Consider the following 14,123-nt stretch of genomic DNA (forward strand, 5'->3'; position numbering starts at 1 on the left):
AGGTCGACCCATCTGACTGCGCATGCAGTGGCGTAAGAACGTCGAGGGGCGGCTTCCTTTAAAAAAAAATACTGGTCAAGGGGCCAAGAACTATACCTTTTTGCCCATCCACCCACCCACTGGTCCAGTGCTTGAGATGTTCTTCATAAAGTACTGAAAGGATGAATTAAGGAACCGAGAGAGAAAAATGACAAATTAATCGTTTACGAGGGTAATGGAATAAGCAAAAGCTTATATATATATGTATTTTTTTTTTACATGCCCCATGATCTGAAGAAATGAAAACGAAACACTCCAACAAAATAATAGCATTAATCAAAGAAGCTCTGTGCACACGTATACGTGACTTGCAAACCTTTAATTAATGTGATTGATATGATTACAAAATTTATCCATTGAATATTACGTACATCATTTATTGTGATAAGTTTGTCATTTTTCAGTGACTTTCATTTGCTTTGTCATTTAACACTGAACCCACTGTGTGTGAGCGTGGCTGCACTCACGCATCCCTTCCTTTTTTGGTAATGCGCGAGTGCAAATTAATGTCTTTGACGGTCAATATGGATCCATCGATCGTAAGAGTTTCCCCCTAAAAGACGATCGAGGATCTTCCTACGCCACTGGCATGATATTCCTATCATTAACGTGAAAGAGTGCAAGTTACCTTTAAAATAATGTATCTTCTCTATGGGCTAGATAAATTCATTCCATTATTTTTTGTCAAGAATTATATACTTTGTCGTATTTCAGAAATGGAACGGACACGTTGCGTATATGTTGCTTAGCTTCACTTTTGACAGTGTAACGTCTTCCGCCAGGGTGTAAGTGATTCCTTATAGGACGTATTCATATTTAATGGGATTGTGTGTATGATTTTTTTTTCGGCCCTCGGTCTCTGCGATACAAAATGCTGCGAGTACACAATGCGCAGTAACGGGAGCACGACATTGTTGACCTTGCCTACGTCACAGGTTAGAAAGGGAGGCAAGCCAGCTGACCCATTTGTTAAGATACAGACAATAACCAAAATTATTACTACCGGTTCGTCATTATTATGCTCTTTGTTGGTGAGTACATGATGCTTATGTATTGTACATATTGTTAAGTATGATTAGTGTATTTGAACACAAAGAGGTAGCTGAGCAGAGACAATCTGCAAGCAACGCTGTCAGCTTTAGATTAACCACGGACGTAGAGATTATCGACTCGCAGCTGATGCAAAATAACGTTTCCCATAACATCTGTTTCTGATTAGTTAACGTTTAACGTAGAATTATCAGAAAAATTTGATCTTATGAAGTCACAAAGTTTTGTCATTAGACACATTTTTGTCAAATGTAACGGGGTTAGAAGCTGTAATGTAGACTTCCACTGAACTTGAAGCCCTCGGAAAAATGGCTGAAGCCATGAAGCGCAATACCACGGACGTAAAGAAGTTCGTGGCAATACCACGTCAGTGCATGAGCACCGTGCGAGTTGTATTGGTAGAGGCACATTTCTAACTCATACAAACGAATGAAACGTTTATCATGCTTTCTTTATTTATGGACATGATAATGGTTTATTGACGTATCTCTGTTAGATCAGCTGATCTGAGGATTTTACTGTAGTGTTGTACATTAGTATGCACAGCAGTTTTTTGCACTGACACTCTAAATATTGTAGTTGTTATGAGGAAAAATGATTTAAAGTTTAATCCATGCTTGTTGCGAATAAAAAGGTCGTGGATTTGGCGACGTGATTGGCAAGTAATGCGGACGAAAAATTCGGTCAAAAACGTTAAAGAAAATTGTATTTTTTAAAAGTATCAACTATCAATGAAATAAGTTATTACCCATTCAGCAAGTGTTATTTTGCTCTGATTCTAGGACAAGACGTAGGGTCTATTTCGAATAACCTTGACGTACAACCTTCTTACCCTACATTGTATCCAATCGCGAAGAACCCTTGTTGACACACCTGCTGGCAGCTAATGTAAGACATTTCGAACTGGGTAATGCCAGTATATAGTCTTTAGCCCATCAAAGACGATATCGGCTCTGCGGGCAGTCAGCTGTTTGGGAAGTGAATATATGTGTGCACTATCAAAGTAATACCAACATTCAGATTGCAAAGACTGTGGCAACTCATTTAGTGTGTGAGAATGGTTCAGATAGGGTAAGTATATGTTAGTGAGATAACAGGTTTTTAGCCTCTTATTTTACAAATAATTGTTTTAAAATTGAATTTGCCTAGTTTGCTTGTTTCTTATGAATTTCAGACTGCTTTAATTCTTGATAAAGTAACCAAATTGTTGAATAAGGATGGTGGTAAAGTTCAGGGGTTTTTTTTTGTTGTTGTTTGTGAGGCAGCTGGTTGTGTGGAGTATTGTGGTAGTGTGATTTGTTTGTAGTGTTACTAACATAAACGTATACTACATATTTTGTAATATACATACATTACTTACTTGTACTGTTGTACATGAAAAAAACAGAAGAACTTTATGGTTAAGTCTTGAGTAGATATTTCTAGTCCAGCCAACCAGTCATTTGCACCTGGAGATTGCAAACTAGGATACATTGTCATTTAGTATTAGTTTATTTGAGTCTTGGAGAGAAGTTTTTTTCCACTCCAATGGCATTCAGTCTGACAATTTTAAAAAACCCAGGATGTTTGGTTGTGTCCTTTAATTGTTTATTGCCATCTTTGAAAAAGATTACCCATCTTGATTAAAGAGAGTATCTCAAGGTCATTGCTCAGAAATTCTGAATGGTAGTACAGTCTATACTCTATAGCAATCTTGTAATCAATGCAAGCACCAACTGGCAGCCAACGAAGCTCACAAAGAAGGGGCGGAGCATGGTCTGCATTTTGCCTTCAGTAGATATAATTATCTCGAGCCATTTGAAATTGATCTAGTAGGCAGATCAGGGATTATTTATATTTTATAGAGTAGAAATGTTGCCACAAAACCACACAAGAAATAATGATCGAGTGCTTTTTCCATACAGGTTGCACTCTGCGCTTACCAGCGATAAGAAATTAATGTCATTACAAATACTTGCTATCAATAACATGCTATGTGTAAAACACATTCACCTACTGAGCCACAGGATAAAGAATACGCAGGTAATGAAAGTTAAGTTAGACATTTAAAAAAAAACATGACTAAAAATGTATTTGTGCTGATGCATAATGGTAAAAATGACCACGAAAGATCAAGTATAATATACTTTATAAACAGAAGTTTTCAATGACCGATTGATTACTGCCTTAGAATCAGAATAGTGAATGTGATAGGGAAGAAGAGGTCCACTGCCTAGAAGCACAACATTAGAACATTTAATCTTCATTGCATTATTATTATTTAAAGCTGGGCTCCCAATGTGCCCCTGTCACCAATACAGTGAAGCCTGGCTGCCCTGAGTATATTTCTCGTCTCGGGCACGCTGTTCTTTCTATGCACGTGGCATCTGTTTACATGGCTGGCTGCCTTGCCGTAATATAGCCTCAGTTGCTGGCACGGCGTAAAACACCATGCAATCACCTCCCAATGTGCCCTTTAATGTCGACATGATCTTGGCAAAGTACGTTATGAGGACCCCCTCCCTACATTTCAGAGACTGCGTCCGTCTCATCTTACATCCTTTACCGTGCCAACAGATTTTTGTACCCATTTGCACAGAACCATTTTGTGGGGTGGGAAACACGCCAAGCACCGAAATTGAATAGGTCAGAGGAGGGGACGTTTAGGTGTGTCGATTTGTGCGGTATGAGAGACGCATGGCTAGGACAAACCGTGGATCAAAATGTTGCTTTTGTGATAAGAAGAAAGCATTATTTTCTTTTTAAAATTGGTTTGGTTGATTTACTACTTTGTTTCCTTTTGATTATTCTTCGTTCGTCAGCTGATATTCAAGGGGCAATTAGAAATAACCCAATGTTAACGCCAGTAAAAATGAGATTTATACATAGCGCAATGCGCTTTACAAATATACTCTAGGACAGAGAAGACCTTTACTGTCCAAAGGTCTTTATTGTGAAATAACAGACATATTTTCCTATGACGATCGACTTGAAATCTGTAGAAATGTACGGAAAGTGTTGAACACCGGCCCTTCCATCACTTTTACGACAGACCGCTATATTATGCAACGCTCAACGGGGGACGACGCGGAAACCAGTTTTCTTGTGACGTTAGATGTTCGCGCGTTGGTAGCAAGCACAGTCGTGGGGCTCATGACTTATACAAGTTTGGTCAATGCTACCGTAATCGCCTACTCGGCCTCTTACAGACCCTCAGATGGGGGACACGCTCTTCTCACGTAAAAGCTGCGTGACCAGTCCATCTCAGCCAATCATTCTTTTTCGCTGTAGGAGTTGACCTATTGCCTTTTTTGGTGGCCAATCCGCGGATCGGGAGGGGGATTATTGTTAGTAAACAAAAGTTCACCCCCACAGGCAAGGTTGCATCACCAACGTTTCTTTGTGAGTGAATAAGAGCGTCTTCTGATAGAGAAGAAATTCTGGGGCTGATAGAGGTGGACGAGGCACCCGAAAAATTTCTCGATGGGAGTCTCGGTTGTATCCAGCAGCATGAGCATTGTTTTAAGTAAACTCAATACGTAAGTAACACTATGATCGGTGTGTTCAGTTTGTGTCTCATGAAGCTGCACCAAATTGCTGAAAGGTGGCGATTGAAACTTGATTTTAGCGCATTGAGAATTTTCGTTTAGATGTGTTATTTATTTTCATAAAAATTATTATGCCTTAAAAGTATTGTAATTAAACACTTGTTTAAAAAACTTGTTTTAGGTACTAATTAAGAAATCACAAAGTATCTTCACATTGTGAATCACTTAAAATTTTATAATGATGTTACTACTGTTTCTGTGGCCACTTCATTGATATGCATAAGTGTAGTATGTTGAAGTCCCAGAACTACCAGGTAACCAGAATGACAACTAGAAATTAAAGTCCACAGTTTTTGTAGCATATTAGTGTGATGTAAAACCCCAGCTTAAACATAGCAAGGTTTTGTATTGAATGATGCCAGGAACATTCATTACCATTCAAATTAAATGATGCCAGGAACATTCATTACCATTCAAATTAATTACTTCTTTGGCCTTTTATCCGATTGACAAATTTCAGGGGTTTTTTGCTAAAGCCTGTTTTTATTTGCTTATTTTGGGGTTTAATTTTTTATGTTTGGTGCAGTTTAATACTTTAAATTTTACAGAAAATCTTAATAATTAAAAGCACTTGTTTTACTATTCGGCAATGAATGCAATAAAATGGACTTTTTCCTTTTCAAATACAGCTTAAAGATTATTTTTCCAGGGAAGAAGTCATAGTGTTCATAGATTATGCAATATGCTTCTGTCAATCTTTGAGCAACTCCACTTTTTATTTTTATATTCTTGCAGTTTTCTTTTCTTCTATTCTGTCTAATGCTGTGGTGTGTTGTAAGTTTGTGGGTTTTATTTTTTGGGGTGGGGGGTTTGTTTTCCTTGTGGATACAATAAAATATCTCTAAGACTAAGAAGTAGATATACTTTTTTCAGAACTTTAAAGCAAGAGGTCAGAATGTCAAAAGAACTTCCCAGTACTCATGGAACCACAGGGACCTTTGGAATACCAATCGACAGATCATGGTATCGATACGAGCAGGACTTTAATACAGTTCTGTCTCCTCCTCCATTAGTTCCACCACCATATTTTCAGTTACCACCAGAAACTGTAGGAAAACTAAAGAAGAGTTACTCTCAGCCATCAATGAATGTTGGAGCCATTACTTTGACTTCACGTGAGTATGTTTAGAGTTTACTTGGTTTTATCAAATGCCTTTTTCTTGGCCCAAACCAGAAGCTTTTATTTCTGTTTTGTAATGAGGTAAGTGTCAAAATGATTTTTATATGTACTTTATAAAATGAGATTTGGTAAAATTGGTGAATGGTTGCACTGTTAGGTTAGCAGCTTTTATTTATATTTTTTGGATGCTTTAAAATGATTGTGTAGTTACATGTGTCTAGCTACATTTTCTGCTTGTCCCCTTATAAATTTCATTTATTGCAATTTTTGGGTTTTAAGCAGTACATAATGATGTAAAATAATTGTCCTGTTTTTTTTTTTATTAAAAAATTTCTAAGTGATTTAAGAGATCCTGTTTTGATCAACAGATCTGCAAAAACAGAAAGGAAGGGAGGTCACCTCGACAGTGACTTCTTCTCAGCGACAGGAGTTAATGGTGACATCAGCTTTAATGCCAAATCATCCCACACAGAAGTTGTGCAACTCTACATTTACTGATGCTTTGCAGGAAACTAACAGTTCAGCTCAGCGCTATGAGACTGGACCTGTTTACAGCAGCAGCAAGATCTTGTCATCCTTTCAGAAGAACTTAAGAGTTTATGGCCATGAGCTTAAACCACGGGAGATGAACTCACTGAGTGCTCCACCCAGCCCCAAACTTTCAAAGCGATTGGATAATGCTCTGGCAGAAACTGACTGCATGGCAGTTCAAGAAAAAGAGCAGAGACTGTCGAAAGTAACAGAATGTGTAGACTGTTCCCCACAGAATGCTGAAACCAGTGTAAGTCTGCAGCTAGATAAACATGGGAAATGGGCTTCAGAAAAGTCACAAAGACTGGAAGACTGTCCAGATTTTATAAAGACAGAGTTTTCAAATTCATCTCAAGCAGGAAGTTTGAGAAAGGACATAAAACCTTTGTCAAGCCAGCTGATGGACTGGTTAAGCAGTCCAAAGAGTGATGTGAAAATAAATAAAAAAGAATTAAATGCCCTGACTCCAACATCTTTTTAACATAAATTTTCATCACAGCTTAAAAGGAGCATCATAAAAGATGCATTTTCTTATTAGACATGATCAGGATACTTTTAAACTTAAGTATTTTCTTTACGTTGAGTTAATAAAGTTTTTTTGGGGAGAATAGCTTTAAATGTTTCATTATACAAAGTGGTGAGCAGTGCTTGACTTTTTGTTAAATGATTTGCCTGAGAACTATTTATATGGGCCAGAATGAAGTCTGTTTTGTATGTAGTTCAAGCATTTTTTATTTCATGCATTGTGCAGTGTTGAGGAAGTATATCTCAATTTTTTTTAGTAGTTTTATTTCTTTAAGATATTGATTTTTTTTTCTTGCAACTAAATATCGATGATGTTAGCTCAGGTTATCCCTACCTTACTTACAATGTTTTAGTATAGAAAAGCTCACATTTAGCGGTGGTGGGACAAGCAGTGTTGTGAATCTAGAGCAGTCCTGAGTGAATTACTGCCTTAGAACCAGAATAGTGAATTTGATAGGGAAGAACGGTCCACTGCCTAGAAGCACAACATTAGAACATTTAATCTTCATTGCATTATTATTATTATTAAAGCTGGGCTTCCAGTGTGCCCCTGTCACCAATACAGTGAAGGCTGTATTTCCCCAGAAATTTATTGACATATGCACACGTAGTACTTTTAAAGCAAACATTTTCTAAGGAAAGCTTGTTGAGCCAGACAGAAGTAATGAAGATAGGGTAGCCAGCATTGCAAGTGATTCTCACTCCCTTTCTCAGATAGAATCATTCTTCCCACCATAAGGTATAAGTTTGGCCTTTAAAACACAAGTTTATCAAATTGAAAATTGTTGTGATCTTTTAAGTTATGAAGTCCATTGATAGTGCAGTTAGAAATTGGTAGGACTGGCCTTGTCATATGCAGAGCATATAATATGAAATAATAAAAAAAAAAGAATGCCTTGAAACATTACAATATAAGGTAGCTGGCACAGACTAAGAATGAAGGGCCAGTACTTGTAACTTTTCATTTGCAAAAAACACATTATGGAGCAAGTATATTCCTTGTAAAATTTATCACCCTTCCCACTTTTTTCTGATTTTGACAACAGCCTATTACATATAGTCCAGAAATAGTGTGGCGAGAATAGTTCTCGGAAAGATGCTTTAAAGTTGTCAAAGAATGGGTCTAATTTTCTTTTTTGTGCGTTTTTGTTTAGGAATGTCCTGTTTAGATGCACATTAAGCTAACGATACTTGTGTTGATAGTCTTTCCGAACTCCACCGTAGCTCGTGTCACGACCAATACTAGTTGAATGTGTCCTTTTGCAGTCTGTGAGGGTCATGTACAGTGCTGGTGGGCAGCCAAGCATCCATTTAGTACCTGCTTACATGTGTGTTTTGGTTGACTCTGCAATGTGTGGGTCATGTCTAGTCACCGTGGGCTGTGTCTATGTCTGTGATAGAAAGGGAATGTGGAAGAGAGAGCAAGTGAGAAAGAGGAGTAGTATGTGCATATGTATAGGATAGGCCTGATTATTTTCTTTTATCATTCCAAGTGCAATGCCACGGCCACTAAACTAATTCTAATTATGTATATGCAAGCAGCTCCTTGTAAACACATAGCAATTTTTTGCACGAGCTTTGCAGTGATTGTCCATTTGTGACCGACTTAGGTGAAGACTTGATGTACCTCTTCGAATGTAGAAAAATATATGTCCTTTATTGTGAAACCATATATTTTGTGTGTATGTGTGCGCACTTGTGCCTGGTTTTAAATACTCAAAATGCCATTAGTTATGCCTCAAGTATGTTTGCATCAGCATTGTTTTTAGTTTTGGATCAATTGTAAATGATTAGGCAGCTGTGTGTGCATGCACAGTTGCCTATGCATGTTGTTTCTTGCTTCTGTTACTTTATATTAGAGCGAACCTATGAACTGCTTGTAGCATTAATTAGAGAATAACAATAAACGTATTTTCCACAGTTATGCCTGTTTTTATTACAGGTCATATGGAGGAAGCATTATTATTACAGATTTGGTTTTGTTGAGACCAAACAGACAAAGTCTGCCATCCCATGCAAGGGAATAAATAGTTTATGATGCGCATGCACTGGATTAAGCTATGCACTCATCTTTTCTGGTTTTCCTTTAGTTTCCTTTATGAATGTTATTTTGCTGCTTTGCTGGGGCTAAAAATCTGAGGTTACATAAAATTATTCCCTTGAGAATTAGATAGGTATGGGATGAATTCTGTTATTTAATGCATTTCTTTCTAGTTTTAAATTCCTGATTAATATAGAAGCAACTATGATCTTCACTAAACGATGAGTGACAAAGCAAAAAAAATGACATGAACATAAGCAACTTTATTCATTATTTGCGCAAATCTATTTCTCTTCAGTAAATTTACACGGTACTACCAAAATTTCCAGGGAGATCTTACAAGTAAAAATACAGAATGTCACAAAATGGAAAGAAAAAAAGGTTTTTGCCCTATTTCTTTCCCTTCCCCTACTGTGACGAAAAAAATGAAGAAGAAAGATATGTCTTCCACAGTGAACTGTTTTCAGCACTAGGGCCACAATATGCTACTGGTCAGTTAAAATACTTAATTTGTTGAATACAAATTACAGGGAACACTAAAAGACTATTATAACAAATAAATATGCTTATACTATAAACAAATATGGTGGAGTATCTGCTTAATAAACATTTCATTAACACTAAAGCTATAAAAATAAAATTAAAATATTCCTAATAATGCCCTTTCAATACGAACTGGTATGTTTAAAATGTCGTCACAAATGCAGTTCACCTTGAGGAATAGATGAAATTTTGTAATCTAACTATATTCTGTAGTCGAACTAGAAACTGCTGCTACCTGTCGTAAACACACTTAAACCTGAAAGTTAGCTTACTTGTAGAAAAATAGAATGTTTTCACTCAATCAAATATATACAATCTTTCCTTCAAGAACCAACAAATCAATAAATAAATGTTTGAGTTGGGGGAGTTATAGTAGTATTTTTGATACTATGAAATAAAGAATAAAGAAAATCTGTTTGATAACCAAATTTTGCAAGCATTTTATAAACACCAAGGAGAAAAGTGCTTCATAAAACAACAGTACATTCTAATTACATTCACATAAACCAAGACTCGCAAAAGTTTAGCACAACTGTGTAATTTTATTCCTGTACTGCGCAATTTGCACCCCTTGGAAATATAACAGTTAACACATTCATGTCACATTTCTGCTCCACCATTTTCAAACTGAAAAAAAAGAAATAAAAAAACGTAGTAGCTAATGATTGCACACACACCCTTTGGTAATATGACATTTTAAACAAGTTTTGACCATCGAGCAGTTTCACTGTCATGCTGTAGTGGAAGAATCAAGGGAGAAGTTGGGCACTCAGGTGAGCATCACCTATAGCTCTCCTGCATGGAAACCTCCAATATTTCTAATGCCCTAACAATAACGAGATGTGCCTTCCATTTCTATATATTTTCAGTATGTTTATGTCACGTGATGAAAAACCAAATAAATGCAGTATTTGCTCAAATGTAATTTGGTTGTGGGGCATCCTGAATATTAAAAAGACGCCCAACTGTGACCCTAACGTCACTAAAGACTGGAAAACTTATACCCACATAAAAAAGAAGACAAAAATGATTAATTTCAGCATGATGTCAGCAGCTCCTGAGATTTAGACCCTCTGCCTTAAAACTTAAGCATCATTAGTTTATGTAGACAGCCACATGTGTACCTTCATCAATCCATGCAGCTATACAATAGTACTCTTGTGAACACATGACAAGGTCTGTATGTGAAAACTTGTGGAAATGCAACAGCAGCAGCAACTTTTAAATATGCCTGTCTCCTCACCATAGAAGCTCCAAGTAAAATGACAAAAACTGGGCACATGAAAAATGGTAAACTTTGTCAAAAGTCATGTGGGTCAGCAAGAATGAAGGACAGAAAACTGCATTTTACAAAAGTTTTTCATGAAATAGTCTTTGGACTTCACATAATTCGTTGCAACCCTGACACATTAAAAAAAATTGCTTCTATGAGTATATGTATTTACTTAAAGTTTGCAGTATATACATTCTAAAAGTGGCTTCAGTCGTTTCCTTCTTTCCCACATAACAGGTTTAAAAACTGATTTATTTCCGATGGCAATCACCTTCTTCAGTTCCTTGTTGGAGTCAATAAAATGTATCTGCAAAGATAGGAGCCTGAAGCTGTGATTACAATGCCAGGTACCGGAAGAAGCTTTTAAAAATATCATGCTCTCATATACAATCACACAGAAACAAATGTAATAAGAAGCTTTGAAAAAATTCTGTGGCTGTGACAAAAACATATAGTCACATGGTTTAGAAAGAAAGATAAATGTGCAAACTGTGGAAAAACACAAGACATTACCAAACAATTACATGAACCCACTTTATATTAAATTCCATAAACATCCCAGTAATAAGACCATCAAAACAAAGATTCCAGCATAAGCAATCATAAACTAAAGGCACATACAAATAGACTACAAAAAACACTGTGTTGACTTCCTTTAACGGTTTTGTGAAGGAGACATCAAGAATGGAAAAAAAGAGTAAGAGGTGTCCCCAAAACTCATATGCCACTGGAAGGTCAAGGAGGGACAAAGAGATGTGGCGGCCATTGAGAGCATGCCGTTGCTGGGCTTCGAAGTGACCAGGATGACCACTGATAATATTATGGATGAATTTGCTGAGGATTCATCTTCAAATGAAGATGTGAATGATCCCACACCAAAATCGACACGGGTAACATCTAGAAAGTTTTCAAGAAGCCAGTTCATTTTCTTACATTTTCAGCAAATCACATCGAAATTGAGTGATGCAAAATTACAACGATTGGAGTTTGAGATTCATAAATTGATCATGCAACATCTTGAGGACGAGTCAACATAATAGAAATGTTCCTTGGATCCATTTTCAGCCTCAAAGAAAACATCAGTCACTGGCATGATTATGCGGAAAAGGATTGTTTTTGTTCTCACCGTGCCTTTGATGTGTTCCCCATTTAAAGGAATGGAACTTTAAGGTTAAAGTTTAATGTTTACAGATGTTTTGTTACTGATCTAAATATTCTAAAGACGCAGAGATAGATATGGATTTATGTTTTTCTTCCCACCGTGCATTTGATGTTGTGTTCCCCATTTAAAGGAATGGAACTTTAACATTAATGTTTACAGATGTTTTGTTACTGATATAAATATTTTGTTACTGATATAAATATTCTAAAGACGCAAAAAAAAAAAAAAAAAAAAAACCACCACTGTGTTTGCCACATGTAAGTCCCTCTTGATAGAAGCTCCAAGATTCATTCACACACAGAAAATGCAAAGCAGAGGAAAATGTTGGAAAGTAACTGAAAAATTGAGCAGAATGGCAGAATAAGTCTTTTAGTCACAAAAAATATGTATTATTGAAATCAACTGAACATGCAATTTTTCTGCTTGTAATGCTGGCAAAGTTTGACACAGAAAGCTGTTCCAAACAGCAGGTTAAAAAATAAAACGCACCCTCAATTTAAACTTTTAAGGTCATTTGAAGAAACCGAAACTTGCAAGGTGTATCCACCGAATGGAATGCAGAGCTATTTTCTCTAATTTGCAGTCAAATGAAAAGAACTACACACTTAGTCATTTATAAAATAAAGCACGTTAGAAACAGATGAAAACTATTCGTGGTTTCTTGATATTGCTAGTACTTCACACAACGCATCTCAAATGGATTTGTATCTTTTACACACATTAAAGTGCCCATAAAGTTAAAGGGGACTGAACTTGTAAAGGGCACTTATAAATAAGCAGAAAACTCGAGCAACTTAGCCCTGGAGTTTAGAGCAATTAAATGACCTGGTTTCCACTTTTTTGGACCTGGTTTCCAAACAGAAATATGTGTTCAAACTCTTTACACAGCCTTTCATTCCTAACAGCAGTTAAAACTGGCAACATGTTATAGCTCAATCATGTTATAGCTATAGCCTATTGCTATAACCATACACTGCAAGGAAATATATTCAGTATGTCTTTATCAGGGCTAGAATGCTTTATAAAAACTTGATAGAGGTAAAAATGGCAGCATGGTGAAGAAAAGGGAAAACAGTAAGTGAACAAATTTTCTTTTAACAACTAAACATGGGTGTTCCTATAAAATGATATAAAATTGATATTAAAAATAAAGTTGTAATAAAGCTAGCTTGTTTAAATACTGATGAAATTTGTGAATTTTTGTAAATGCAAAAAGCCCTTTTTATGTGACACTTAATATTGTATTGTGTCATAGCAGGAGATCAAAAAGTTACGAGCTGCAGTCATGTAGACAAGATACCTACCAGAATTTCCTGACAAGGCAGAAAGTAACAAAGCCAAGAGAAACTAAAAAAAAAAATACTGCATATCTTGTAAAGTTAACTAAAAAAAGGTAAACAGTATCATAAATATTAACCCATGAACTATTCTGGCCGCTGAAAACTTTAAATGTACATGTAGTTTAATAACACAAATTATGTCTGTGGTCTTGCAGGCCTACCCACTCTCCTGAAAATGAAAGTAAGCAAATTTTCAGTTTTAAATTTATCCCATTCATCATGGTAGAGGGGGGAAATTGGTGTTTTACGCCGTGCCAACAACTGAGGCTATATTACGGCAAAGCAGCCAGCCCTGTAAACAGATGCCACGTGCAGAGAAAGAACAGCGTGCCCGAGACGAGAAATAAACTCTGAGCAGCCAACCTTCACTGTATTGGTGACAGGCGCTAACCGTTGCGCCACCGAACCGCTTTATCATGGTAGACATTTTTCTTTTATAGCATGGCAGTATCTACATATATGCAAGAACTTCAAGGACAATGAAAAACTCTCAATCTGCCCAATATAAGTCATCTTCCGATGCACACAATTCTAGCAATAAGTCTGAAACTTTTATTGATTACACTACACACCAGCTTTGCCCTGGATATCAAGATTTGAGTTTCTTGTACCCACCGTAAAGAACAATCCAATAATTGCAAAGAACTCAAGGCATATTCAATATAAACATCCTAAGGGACAATGGGAGCTAAAATAAAAAATACTGTCTGCACTGAATATATAGTTCACAAGCAAGTGTAGCAAAACCATAGCTCTTCCCAAATCTCTTCTATTGTTCCTTTAAAAAAAAAGCCTTCCCGGTCACATACCCTACAGCACAGAACACTTTAATAATCAATGCTTCAACAATTTAAGGCATAAACAAACTATTTACAAATGTATATAAAAGATAGATCACATTTGATGCTGGCA

The 14,123-nt window shown here is 36.5% G+C and overlaps 1 protein-coding gene across 5 annotated transcripts; it reads left to right on the plus strand.

Moving 5' to 3' along the window:
* Positions 1-685: 685 nt before the first annotated feature.
* Positions 686-8,776, plus strand: LOC112560481. 5 transcript variants are annotated; one of them, XM_025232373.1, is made up of 4 exons: positions 1,020-1,070; positions 1,872-1,977; positions 5,550-5,791; positions 6,165-8,776. In XM_025232373.1, the coding sequence occupies exons 3-4, from the start codon at positions 5,572-5,574 to the stop codon at positions 6,806-6,808; spliced, it is 864 nt and encodes a 287-aa protein (XP_025088158.1). In that variant the 5' UTR covers positions 1,020-1,070; positions 1,872-1,977; positions 5,550-5,571; the 3' UTR covers positions 6,809-8,776. The 5 variants fall into 5 exon arrangements, with proteins under 5 accessions (XP_025088160.1, XP_025088157.1, XP_025088158.1 ...); XM_025232375.1 differs by lacking the exons at positions 1,020-1,070; positions 1,872-1,977 and adding an exon at positions 686-974; XM_025232372.1 differs by lacking the exon at positions 1,872-1,977 and having other exon boundaries at positions 917-1,070.
* Positions 8,777-14,123: the final 5,347 nt, after the last annotated feature.

The sequence above is a fragment of the Pomacea canaliculata genome, linkage group LG3 (assembly GCF_003073045.1).
Source record: "Pomacea canaliculata isolate SZHN2017 linkage group LG3, ASM307304v1, whole genome shotgun sequence".
NCBI classification, from domain to species: Eukaryota; Metazoa; Mollusca; class Gastropoda; order Architaenioglossa; family Ampullariidae; genus Pomacea; species Pomacea canaliculata.

Bases quoted from the DNA above. Each gene is read 5' to 3' on its own strand.
- LOC112560481 (XM_025232370.1), top strand. From the start codon at position 4,552: ATGGGAGTCTCGGTTGTATCCAGCAGCATGAGCATTGTTTTAAGTAAA. The intron at 4,608-5,549 runs GTAAGTAACACT...TACTTTTTTCAG, and splicing joins GTTTTAAGTAAACTCAATAC to AACTTTAAAGCAAGAGGTCA. The intron at 5,792-6,164 runs GTGAGTATGTTT...TTTGATCAACAG, and splicing joins AGCCATTACTTTGACTTCAC to ATCTGCAAAAACAGAAAGGA.